The sequence below is a fragment of the Hibiscus syriacus genome, unplaced genomic scaffold (genome assembly GCF_006381635.1).
Source record: "Hibiscus syriacus cultivar Baekdansim isolate YM2019G1 unplaced genomic scaffold, ASM638163v2 tig00110446_pilon, whole genome shotgun sequence".
NCBI lineage: Eukaryota > Viridiplantae > Streptophyta > Magnoliopsida > Malvales > Malvaceae > Hibiscus > Hibiscus syriacus.
Genome location: NW_024062741.1, coordinates 37,169 through 50,205, shown reverse-complemented (window position 1 = coordinate 50,205; position 13,037 = coordinate 37,169). Strand labels below are relative to the sequence as shown.

At 36.1% G+C, this 13,037-nt stretch overlaps 2 protein-coding genes and 2 pseudogenes across 3 annotated transcripts; 3 read left to right on the top strand and 1 right to left on the bottom strand.

Moving 5' to 3' along the window:
- Positions 1-975: 975 nt before the first annotated feature.
- Positions 976-3,529, top strand: LOC120125910 (probable receptor-like protein kinase At5g24010). Of its 2 annotated transcripts, XM_039144229.1 has the most exons (2): positions 1,184-1,342; positions 1,444-3,529. In XM_039144229.1, the coding sequence occupies exons 1-2, from the start codon at positions 1,329-1,331 to the stop codon at positions 3,512-3,514; spliced, it is 2,085 nt and encodes a 694-aa protein (XP_039000160.1). In that variant the 5' UTR covers positions 1,184-1,328; the 3' UTR covers positions 3,515-3,529. The 2 variants fall into 2 exon arrangements, with proteins under 2 accessions (XP_039000159.1, XP_039000160.1); XM_039144228.1 differs by having other exon boundaries at positions 976-3,529.
- A 1,354-nt stretch (positions 3,530-4,883) lies between these two features.
- Positions 4,884-6,721, top strand: LOC120125880 (annotated as a pseudogene).
- A 119-nt stretch (positions 6,722-6,840) lies between these two features.
- Positions 6,841-7,593, bottom strand: LOC120125889 (annotated as a pseudogene).
- A 2,529-nt stretch (positions 7,594-10,122) lies between these two features.
- On the top strand, positions 10,123-10,790 carry LOC120125881 (heavy metal-associated isoprenylated plant protein 12-like). The gene is made up of 2 exons (XM_039144205.1): positions 10,123-10,249; positions 10,355-10,790. Exons 1-2 carry the CDS (start codon positions 10,244-10,246, stop codon positions 10,589-10,591), a joined length of 243 nt encoding a protein of 80 aa, XP_039000136.1. The 5' UTR covers positions 10,123-10,243; the 3' UTR covers positions 10,592-10,790.
- The last annotated feature ends 2,247 nt before the right edge of the window (positions 10,791-13,037 follow it).

Genomic DNA, 13,037 nt, shown 5'->3' with positions numbered 1-13,037 from the left:
TAACGATTAAAATTTAAATTCATAAAATTTATATAATTTTTTACAAAATTAAAATATAAAAAAGTTTAATGAAAGGGTAAAATTTTATTTTAACCCCTGAACTTCATATAAAAGTTTAATTATATATATATATATATTTATAAATCTAAAATAGTTTAAGGATAAATTTGTAATTTAACTTTCGTAGAATTTTTACTATTTAATGACAAAATAAGGATATTTTTTAAAGAAATTTTTTTAAAGGGCATTTTAGTTCTAAAGGCCGGTAATCCAACAATACCTAAAAAAAGGAAGATAATGACATTTTCGATAATATACCCTAAAAATCTACTATTAATAATGTAAGATTACCGAGAATGACATTCCTTACCAACCAAACAAAAAAATATAGATTTCATTCTTACGAGAATCTCACGTTACTATAACCAAACACAACCTTTTAATTTTGAGTTGTACACATAAAAGCAACTTTATGTAGCCTTGTTGTCGTGTCAGTGCTCTTCAACGAGCGAACAGTGGGAAGAAAGAGAAATAAAAAAGGTAAATTATGCAGATAGTATCTTATGTTTTGATTGACTTTAATCATTAATTTAAAAGTTAAGTGAAAATAACCTTTAACATTATCAATCGGTTCGATTTTTGTCTCTCAGCCATTAATTTTCGTTAATACCTTTTATTTAAGTCCCTTTTGTTTCAGTATCTAATATGACTAAAAATTAAAATTAAACGAATCGATAATGTTATGAATAAGTACTCCTTATTGAATTGGTGACCAAAGTCAGTCATATAAAAATCACGGGGGAATATCTGAAAAGTTTACCCATAAAAAAGGGTCAATTTCATTGGTTTTCTACATGTATTCTGCTACTGTTGTTGCTTGGCATCAAGATGTTTTTAATGGTGATTTGTCCATGCTTAACTGGATCATACTAGCCAAAAAGAGATCACTTTGTACGAATGTGAACGGTTCAAAAGAGATACTTTCAAATATTACCAGAAAAAGCTTCCTCCCCTTCATCTGTGACCTTCCATGGATGCTCAAAGGCTTCACCTTTTAGCTCTATCTTTCCTTTCACTCCTTCACTTAGCTAAACCTTTCGTCCCTTCAAATGATTTTCTCATCAACTGTGGATCGAATGCCAACGCTTCCCTTTATAATCGTGTCTTCGTATCTGATTCAGTGAAACCCAGTTCGGTTTCCCTCTCGGCTGAGCGATCCGTTTCACTCACTGACGGAAACCCATCTCCGAGTTCGCCCATTTTATACCGCACGGCCCGGGTTTTCACCTCCGAGTCGAGCTACGAGTTCGACGTCGAGCGGAACGGGAATGGGACTCACTTGGTACGCCTCCATTTCTCTCCGTTTATAGCTCGGAATTTCAACTTGGCTTCTGCGAAATTCGATGTTTTGGCTAATGGTTTCTCGTTACTGCGTGGTTTTAGTGCTTACAATACTGTGCTAAAAGAGTTTTTGCTGAGAATCGATGGTGGAGTTCTTGAAATCATGTTTAGTCCTCTGGGTGATTCTGGGTTTGCATTTGTTAGTGCAATTGAGGTGTTTTCTGCTCCTAAAGACTTTATAATCGATGATGGAGCTAGGTTAGTTAACAGTAATGGGATTGAGAGTTACAAGAACTTAACATCTCAGGTTTTAGAGACTGTTCATAGGGTTAATGTTGGTGGATTGAAATTGACTCCTTTTAATGATAGTTTATGGAGAACTTGGATCCCTGACGACGGCTTCCTCGTGTTCGAATCCGCCGCGAAAAAGGCGGTCACCACTCATGTGCCGAATTATCAGAATGGGGGCGCCACCCGGGAAATCGCCCCGGACAATGTTTATATGACCGCACGAGAGATGAACCGAGATAATACGACGATGAACGGATTATTCAATATCACTTGGTACTTTCGTGTAGGTTCAGTTGGTGTTCCACACTTGGTTAGGTTGCATTTTTGTGATATTGTTAGCCCTGTCCTTAATCAGCTCTACTTCAATGTGTATATCAATGATTACTCTGCTTATAGGGATCTTGATCTGTCGATGCTTACGTTTCATGTGCTTTCATCTCCGGTCTACTTAGATTTCGTCGTTGATTCAGATGATTCGGGGGTTATTCGCCTGAGTGTTGGACCTTCGGATTTGAGCACTCCTTCGAAGATTAATGCGATTCTAAATGGGGCTGAGATCATGAGGTTGGTGAATCCTATGGATTTACAAGCCAAGTCTAAGAAGAAAAACATTTGGATTTTGGTGAGTTTTATTGTTGGTGGCTTTGTTATCTGTTGTTTGGCTGTGGCTGCAGTTCTGCTAATGCTCAAGTTCAAGAAGAAGAAATCGAAACCGCCGAGACGTGTAGAAAGCACTGGTTGGACACCTCTACGTGTTTACGGGGGCAGTTCGTATAGTAGAATGTCTGAAGGGACTGCTACTACGTCTCCAGGCCCTAATGGTAGCTTGAAAATCCCGTTTGTCGACATACAGGCCGCGACTAACAATTTCGACAAGAGTTTGATTATCGGAATGGGTGGATTTGGTATGGTTTACAAAGGGGTACTTAAGGACAATACCAAGGTGGCCGTGAAGCGAGGTGTCCCGGGATCAAGGCAGGGTCTCCCTGAGTTCCAGACCGAGATAACTGTTTTCTCAAAGATTCGTCACCGGCATCTTGTTTCGCTGGTTGGGTATTGCGAAGAACAGTCGGAAATGATACTGGTCTATGAGTACATGGAAAATGGACCATTGAAGAACCATTTATACGGTTTAAAACATCCTCCTTTGTCCTGGAAGCAAAGGCTCGAAATATGCATCGGCTCGGCTAGAGGTCTTCACTACCTTCACACTGGTTCAGCACAAGGTATCATTCATCGCGACATCAAATCTACCAACATATTGCTCGACGAAAATTTCGTGGCCAAGGTTGCCGACTTTGGCCTCTCGCGATCCGGTCCATGTCTCAATGAAACTCATGTAAGCACTGGGGTAAAAGGTAGCTTCGGGTATCTCGATCCCGAGTATTTCCGGAGACAGCAGCTGACTGATAAATCAGATGTTTATTCATTCGGGGTCGTTCTTTTCGAGGTACTCTGCGCTAGGGCTGCCGTTGATCCATTGCTCGCTAGGGAGCAGGTGAACTTAGCAGAATGGGCAATGCAGTGGCAGAAAAAAGGCATGCTCGGCAAAATCATAGATCCCAACCTTGTGGGACAAATAAAGGCTAGCTGTTTGAGGAAATACGGAGAAACAGCCGAGAAATGCTTGGCCGACTACGGCGTCGATAGACCGACCATGGGCGATGTCTTGTGGAATTTGGAGCATGTACTCCGGCTTCAAGAATCGGGGCCGGAAGAACCATACGAAGACGGCAACATGAACGGAATGGATTATCCGACAACGAGTGTTACCACATCGGGGCCATCCGGCAATGCTGGAGCAGAGAAAGATGATCCTATTGGTTCAGACATGACAACAGGCCAAATATTTTCCCAATTGATGACAAATGAAGGCAGATAGTCGACGTTCTCCCCTTCAATATTTTCTTTCATTATTAAAATAGTTTTTTTTTCTTTTCAGTCCCTTCGGGTTTTTATTTTAATGATATAGTCCACAAAATTGCACCTTAGCTCTCTTTTTCATATCATTCGCATATGGTAATCGAAAGTAATTGGTTAAAAACAGTTTATTTGCTTTTCAGTCCCTTCAGGTTTTTTATGTTAATGATATAGTGATTTCATTATTAACCTAAACCCTGATTATGCCGATGTTTTATTCAGGAAATGGAGGTCTTGAAACGTTGAATTTGAGACTAAATTCCAAGCCCAAATTCAGGACCAAAACAAAAATTCAGGATGGTGTAGGGACTAAAACCAAAATTAGACCAAGAAGAAAAAAGTTTCCAAATCCAAGCACATATAATTTCAATTCCACGCACCGCAGATTTCGTTGCATTTCTAAACCCACGTCGAATCTCCCTATCGCATTTGGGGCCCGAAGTAATCGTTGGATATAAGTAGTTTTTAAATTAAGGGTAAAGTCTACAAATGCCCCTGATTATAGGATACTGCTTTTATTAAGTCCATTGACTATTAAAAGTTATGAAACGATAATCTAATTATAGATTGTTGCTTTGTTGAGTCCTTCGGCTATTAAAAGTTACAAAATTATCATCTGACTATTAATTATATTCCAAACTCATCATTTTTCGTTTAAAAAATTGATAGTGTTCTGAGCCGAACGTTAACCTGTTGACTGTCATATGATTAAATTTGATCCTAAAATCTCAAACGACTATCATATGTCAATCATCATGTTAACATTTAACTTAAACAACCGCTAATTTTTAACGGAATGAGACGAGTTTGGAATATAATGGAATAGTCAGGTGACCATTTTATAACTTTTAATAGTCGAGAGACTTAACAAAACAACATTCTATAGTCAGAGGATCATTATATAACTTTTAATAGTCGATGAACTTAACAAATTAGTAACATATTGTCGGGGACCAGATATTAATTACATTTATAAATTTATTTGAAAGTTTAAATTCATATTTTATTTATAATTTTTTAGTATTATTACTCGTATCCTAATTAATTGTTATTATTTATCACGTATCTAAAATTATTCTAAAATCAACAAAACCCTCTCTATCATCGACAGTGGCATTGGCATGACTAAAGCAGGTAATGCTGATTTATATTCGATCTTTCTCGCTTAGATTTGAGATTCAAATTGCTTGACATGGCTTTTTAATAATGATTTGTTGATTGTACATGTACAGATTTGGTGAACAACTTGGGTACAATTGCAAGGTCCGGGGAGGCTCTGGAAGCTGGAGCTGATGTGAGCATGATTGGTGGAGGCTCTGGAAGGTGGAGCTGATGTGAGCATGATTGGACAATTCGGTGTCGGTTTCTACTCTGCTTATCTCGTTGCTGAGAAAGTCATTGTGACCACAAAGCACAATGACGACGAACAGTACGTTGGGAGTCCCAAGCTGGTGGTTCCTTCACCGTCACCCAGGATGTCAATGGAGAGCAGCTTGGTAGAGGAACCAAGATTACGCTCTTCCTCAAGGAAGATCAGGTATATATTTTGCTCGTTTTCGACAAAAGTTGATAAGAATTTTTCTTCATGGTTTTGGAAAGTCAAATTGTTGTTTGCAAATTGCATTTACAGCTGGAGTACTTGGAGGAGAGGAGGATCAAGGACCTTGTGAAGAAGCACTCCCTGTTCATTAGCTACCGTATTTACCTATGGACCGAGAAAGAGATTAGCGACGACGAAGATGATGAACCCAAGAAAGACGAGCAAGGAAATGTTGAGGATGTTGATGAGGAGGAGAACAAATCAAAGAAGAAAAAGAAGATCAAGGAGGTGTCTCATGAATGGAAACTTATCAACAAGCAGAAACCAATCTGGTTGCGTATGCCGGAGGAGATCACTAAAGAGGAGTATGCCTCTTTCTACAAGAGCTTGACTAATGATTGGGAGGATCATCTTGCCGTCAAGCACTTCTCTGTTGAAGGCCAGCTCGAATTCAAGGCCATTCTCTTTGTGCCGAAGAGGGCTCCATTTGACCTATTCGACACTAGGAAGAAGATGAACATCAAGCTCTATGTTAGGAGGGTGTTCATAATGGACGATTGCGAGGAGCTTATCCCTGAGTACCTTGGATTTGTTAAAGGTGTTGCCGATTCCGATGACTTGCCGCTCAACATCTCTCGTGAGATGCTACAACAGATCAAGATTTTGAAGGTGATTAGGAAATGAAGTGCATTGAGATGTTCAATGAGATTGCCGAGAACAAGGAGGACTACAACAAATTTTATGAATCTTTCTCAAAGAGCCTGAAGTTGGGAATTCATGAAGATCTCCAAAACAGGGCTAAGCTAGCCGACCTTCTCCGATACCACTCGACCAAGAGTGGTGATGAGTTTACAAGCTTGAAGGACTATGTCACCAGAATGAAGGAAGGCCAAAAAGACATTTACTACATCACTGGCGAGAGCAAGAAGGCAGTGGAGAACTCTCCATTCTTGGAGAAACTGAAGAAGAAGGGATATGAAGTTCTTTTCATGGTTGACGCTATTGACGAGTATGATGTTGGACAATTGAAGGAATATGATGGCAAGAAGCTCGTTTCAGCCACGAAGGAAGGTTTGAAGCTCGATGACGAGACTGAGGAAGAGAAAAAGAAAAAGGAGGAGAAAAAGAAGTCCTTCGAGGATCTCTGCAAGACAATTAAGGATATCTTAGGAGACAAAGTGGAGAAGGTGGTTGTCTCTGACAGGATTGTCGACTCGCCTTGCTGTCTGGTCACTGGAGAGTACGGCTGGACTGCAAACATGGAAAGGATTATGAAAGCACAGGCACTGAGGGATAACAGCAAGAGTTCTTACATGTCGAGCACGAAGACTATGGAGATTAATCCCGACAATGGAATAATGGAAGAGCTGAGGAAGAGGGCTGAAGCTGACAAGAACGATAAATCGGTCAAGGATCTAGTGCTGTTGCTATTTGAGACCGCTCTTTTGACGTCTGGGTTCGGCTTGGATGATCCCAACACATTCGCGGCTAGAATCCATAGAATGCTGAAGCTGGGACTGAGCATGGACGAGGATGAAACCGGTGGAGACGATGCCAATATGCCTGCTCTTGAGGAAGATGAAGCCGAGGGAAGCAAGATGGAGGAGGTGGATTAAAATCATACAAAAACATTTAGGTGAATGTACTTTGAGCTTGTGAGGTTTCATTGTTCTGCTGTGTGTTAAACAAGAAAAGGTAATATGAATCATCAAGCTTTAGCTAATAATTGAATTATCCATGATCTTTTACATTACACTTATATTAATGGCTTTCAATTTTCCTGTTCCAAGTTCCATGTGTATTTGATTCATCTTCTTCATCAGAATAAAATATAAGCAAGTCCGCCATGCCTTGTCAAGTCCATGCCAACCATCTCATCCTCAGCTGAAATCCTGAGAAGCCCAAGTTTATTAAGAAAATAAAACAAAGTCCCCACTGTGGCACTTACCCACCCAACAATGACCAAAATCTGGACAATCTGAGCGGCCAAAAGCCTCCATCACCTCCCATAAGCAACCCGTATCGACCCGGTGGCCTACCGGGATAAACCTCCCTCACATATTTGTCAAAAGCAAATAAACCGGTGAAGAGGACTCCCCAAGCACCACATCCATCGCGTAATTGAGTTGCTTCTAATGGATAGTCGAACTTGACTTCCACGGCCAGCTTATTGCAACCGATCAAGACCAAAGCCGCCACAGATCCACAGATAATAGCAGCCCACGGTTCAACAACAGAGCAGCCTGCAGTAATAGCAGCAAAGTCACCTAGTAAACCACTGCAGACATCGGTTACATTCCAATGACGTGTTAAAATCCTTTTCCCTAAAAGAGTGGTCAACGCCCCGTGCATCCGGCTAGAGTGGTAGTCACCGCCGTTCTCCCCACCGCACTCCACTGCCTGTAATGGTTGCCGGAAGTGTAAAAGTTCGAATTCCGTTTAAATGAACCGGGGTTGAAACCGTACCAACCGAACCAAAGTATGAAAGTCCCGAGATTCCGTTAAATGATGGCGACCAATGAAGTCGCCACTAGAAGGCGAACCGAAGGCGAATCTGAAAAGGTAATAAAACAGGCCAACAATGGTGGCATCGAGGACGGTAATAAGCATGATGTTGATGGCGTTTTTTGCACGGACCGAGCCAGCGCAAAGCATGGCGAAGCCGAGTTGCATGAAGAAGTTAAGGTAGGCCGAGAAAAGAAGGTAAGTGTTCTCGACGTCGAAGGAAACATCACTGAACTTGTTGCAAATATAGTCGGCTGCAGCGGCGGAGGCGGTGGCGTTATGGCCTAGGAGCGCCTCTAGGTCCGTTGAACAGGTTCCCATGGCCTAAAATGGTGAAGAAAGGAACAAATGAAATGGGAGAAAACATAATTCATCTTTATGTCAAATATGTGCAGCAGTAATATCCACTAGAGTGCTCAATCACGAACTTGAACAACTGAGCATAGTGGGATTCAATCATGAACAACTGAGCTTTATTTTATTAAGTATTAATTAATATTGAACAAATATATATTTTAAAAAATAAATAAAATATTAGATCCCTTCAAATAAAAAAAATATTTATAACAAATTAAAAGTATTTTAACCTGCTATAATAAATTTTTAATTACGTGTATGTTTTTAACCATATCAGCATTGACGACATAGACGTAAGAAGAGGAAAGAAAACAATATTTTGACCCTTCAACCATCCACCACACACTTCATCGTCAGCTTTAAAATAGGGGTAAATTACAAATTTCAACACTAAATTTACTTTTTATCCTATTTTGCTCACTAAATTTTAAAAGTTTTCAATTTTTCACTGAACTTAATATATTAAGTTTTCTGGTAATTGAACCTTACTCTCACTCCTATTTTGGTCATTCTGTCGTTAAATAGATAACGGTGTTAAAAATGACACCGTTTTAAAAAAACAAAACTTTTACCAAAACGATGTCGTTTTACATCTATATAACAGTCCATTTAACATCATTAACTATTTAATGTCCAAGTGACCAAAAAAATCCGATGCATTAAGTTTAGTGAAAAATTGAAAATATTTAAAGTATAATGAGTAAAATATGATAGATAATAAAGTTCAATAATCAAATTTATAATTTACCCTTAAAATAAAGATCCTATGGATAATAAAATATGGAATATTTAATATTATTAAATGTTTTAATAAATTTGAATGTTAGCCCTGCTAAGTTTTAGTTTCATCAGTAACATAATTATTGTTAATATGTTGTAACATCTATTTGAACATATAATATTCTTTAATTTAAAAGAAAAATATAAGATATGTGAATTAACTGATTGATAAAGGATTATATCATTGGTCATAGGGTGAACTACATTTTAGTACTTAAACTATTAATTTTGGTTCGTTTTATTATTAAAGTTTTAACTTTTTTCAAAATAATATATAACGTTTAGTTTTCATTTCGTTTTAGTATCTCGTCTTTAAAAATTTAACCTATTTAGTACCTAGACTATCAGTTTTGGTTTGTTTTAACGACTAACCTTTCATTGTTTTTCAAAACTTAAGGGTACTAAATGAAATAAAAACTAAAGTTTTAACGGCGGATACTAAAATGAAATAAAAATTAAATTTCAGGTATAATTTTAAAAAAATTAAAAAAAAAAAAAATAATTAAAACTGATAGTTTAGATATTAAATTTGTAATTCACCCTTGATATATAGGTGTGAATAATGGTTTGGAGCCAAGTAAATTGTTTCCCAACTAGGAAAGTTTCTTTACATTTGTTAAACTGACACGACTGGACCAGATCTTCCCTTACACGTGACTGAGAAGCCGAAAGGAGGATGAAATCCCCACTGACCAAGTCAAGAAGAAGGTCGATTGCATTAAACCGATGTCGTTTAAAGGTCCGACCACACTCGTAGAAATTTTTATTTTTTTATATTTTAAATATTTTTTGTATTTATATAAATTATTTAATTTTATACCTTAATATTTTATAATGTCGTACGTTTTAAAAATTTTAATATATTTTGAGTAAATTACATGTTTGATAACTGAATTTTATTTTTTTTATTTCACTCACTATTTTTATTTTTTAATTTATTCACTGAATTTTATAGATTGATTTTTTTGTTCACTCTATCGTTAAATGATTAAACGATGTTAAGACATGACAACTTACATTAAAACGAAGTTGTTTTGAATTCCTAAAGAAAAAAATTTAGACTAAAACGAAGATGTTTTGATTAAACTACGGTCATGTCATAACGCCATTAATTTTTAATAGCGGAATGAAAAAAATAATCTATAAAGTTCAGTGAGTAAATTGAAAGAATTGAAAGTACAATGAGTGGAAAGGAGATCGAGAAAATTCAGCTAACAAATATGTAGTTTACCCTGTATTGTTTTTATGTTCACACCGTTCGTCCGTACCTGCAACTGCGTATCTTCCACGAAGCACAAAGTAAAGCTGTCTAAAAAGGCCAACACCCATCTGTATAACTTGACTTTAAGTTGACTTCGCCTCTATAAATTTCACAAGCTTTGGGTTTTGGATTTCCATCAAACCCTGAGCTTTTACACTACCTTGACCTTCCACTTCCACTTCCACTTCCACTAATTCCCTCTCCTCTTCTCTTTGTTTTGCTACACAGAGTACCCTCAAAGCTCCGAAATGAAGGTAATTTAACATACATAAGTATATATATATATATATATATATGTGTGTGTATGTATGTATTGCTTTGATCGAGACATTAACAGAAACTGTTTTTTCTTGGGACAGAAAGTTGTGCTGAAATTGGATTTTCACGACGAGAAATGCAGACAGAAAGTCATGAAGACAACCTCTGGTACTTCGGGGGTTGAATCGGTTGCCATGGACAAGGACCAGAAACTGACGGTGACAGGGGACATCGATCCCTTTTCGGTCGTGAGGAAACTGAGGAAGCTCTGTCACGCCGAGATCGTCGTCCGGCGAAAGAGCCGGAGAAGAAGAAAGAAGAGCCGAAAGAGGTTATAGTGACGTACCCGTACGTGTATCAACCGCCGATGTCCCAGTACTACTATTCTCCGGTACCCAACTCTTACACTTACGGTGAAACTATCGAAGAATATCCGGCCGGTTGCGTTATCTGCTAAAGTTTTGTTCTTCACCTATCGATATAATTTCATATACATAATAGATGAAGTACTTGATGAAGAAGAAGATGAAAAATGGCCTTGGGTTAATTTTTTTATATAATTATTTTCATTTTTTACAGCATGGTGGGTTTTTCAGTTTGGAATTTTGTTGTGATTTTTTATTTTGAACTTATTTCGTCTACCTATTCTTTGGAAAATAATTTAGTTATTTATCATCTTTAATCTCGTTAAAATTTTACTTTGTTAAAAAAATCTTTTGATTAAGCTCGTTGTTCATCTTGTTACTCGTTAATTCATCGAAAATTTTACCTTATTTTTTTAAACATAAGTAAAAACTACTAATACTATACGGAGTTTAATATAAACATAAATTAATAAATATAACCCAAAAGATTATCAAAATAATGTATAAATTGATTTCGAAATCTAAACTCTAAAGTAATAATCCACAAATATATTAGAATAATAAATATGATTTGATTTTCGAGTACAATAAAATATTAATTGACACTTCAATATTTTATTTATTTATTAGAGAAATAATAGATTAATTATTTATTATCCATTAAATTAGTAATTTTTTGAATGAAATAATTTTTTAATATAACTATTAAAAAAATATAAAAAAAATTAATGAGTTACTCGCGAACTTATTGAGTCGAGTTGAATTTTTCTCAACTCATTAAGATCTTGAATTGGGCTCGAGCCAACACGATTCAAGCTTTTACCTAATTTTGATCAAGTCGAATTCAAACTACTTACGAGCTGCTCAACCTCATTAAACACCCCTACTTACGATTAATATATATAATTAAATTCGATCATTATAATTAGTAATAAAATTATTAATTTAATATATTTTAATTTATATTATAATAACGTTAGGTAAAAGTCACACATTTATAATTCTTTTGATATCCGTCTTTATTTTAAATAATATTAAGTGATCACATTATAATATTTATTTAAATTTTATTCATTTAAAACATTTTTTAATAAAATCCAAAAAAAATATTGAAACGTAATCTTCTTAATATCCCGAAAGCCCATTGAAAAGTGCTAAAACTAAGATTGTTTCTCCTCTTAATTTCATCCTTATCGTCACTCATTCCTTGAGTCAACGGACAGACCGAGGGAGGGACGGGTGAAGGCATCCTTATCGCCACTCATTCATTCCTTGACTCAACGGATAGACCGAGGGAGGGATGGGTGAAGGCATCTTTATCGGGTTTGGATTTTTTTAAAATTAGGTTCGGATCGGGTCGCATTCGGGTTTAGAGTGAAAAATATCTGACCCGACCAAAAAATTATAATTTGACCTTATATTTAGAGATAATTACAATAATATCCTTATATATATTATTTTCTTTCAATCAATTCTCTATTTTTATGGAATAAAAATAATTTTTTAATAAATATATTATTTCTGATCGGGTCGGATTAGGTCAGATTAAGATTTTATATAAAAAAATCAGTCGGGTGGAACATAGATATTTTTTGGTTCCGGTGGAGTATTTATAATTTTTGGGTCAGGTCAGGTGGGCCGCGAATATGACCCAAGCCGACCCATGCCCATCCCTAACGTTTAGTATTAAACATACATAATATTACGTTTTAATTTTATTTTGATCATTTTAATTTTATTTTGATCATTCACTGTTAAGGGAATAACAAAATATTGATGTGAAGTTTATTTTAATAAAATCAATTATGACATGACATTACCTTATGGCGACACGTCAACATCACTGTTAATTTTAATGGTATGTGACCAAAATAAAACCAGAACGTAAAATTAATATAATTTTGAAACAAAGAAATAGTTGAGTTATAACCACGAAACATAAATGATAATTAGAGTACTAAATGTAGTTTACCCAATATTTTATTCAAATTTTAGTGAGAATTAATAAAAAGGGTAAAGTATATAAATGGTCCCTTGACTATATAATACTATCTTGTTAAGTCCCTTGACTATTAAAAGTTATAAATTAGTCATTCGACTATAGAGAGTTGTTCATTTTGAATCCCTTTACTATTGAAAGTTACAAAATGGTCACCCAACTATTTATTATGTTCCAAACTCGTAATTTTTTATTAAAAAATTGATGATTGTCTGAGCTGTGCATTAACTTGTTAAACGAGACATGATACAATTTAATCTCATAATCTCAAACGACTATCATATCTCACGCAACATATTAACATCCAGCTCAGACTGTCGTTACTTTTTTAATAGAAAATGATGAGTTTGGAACATAATGAATAGTTGAGTGATCATTTTGTAACTTTTAATAGTCATGGACTCGATAAAGTAACTCCCT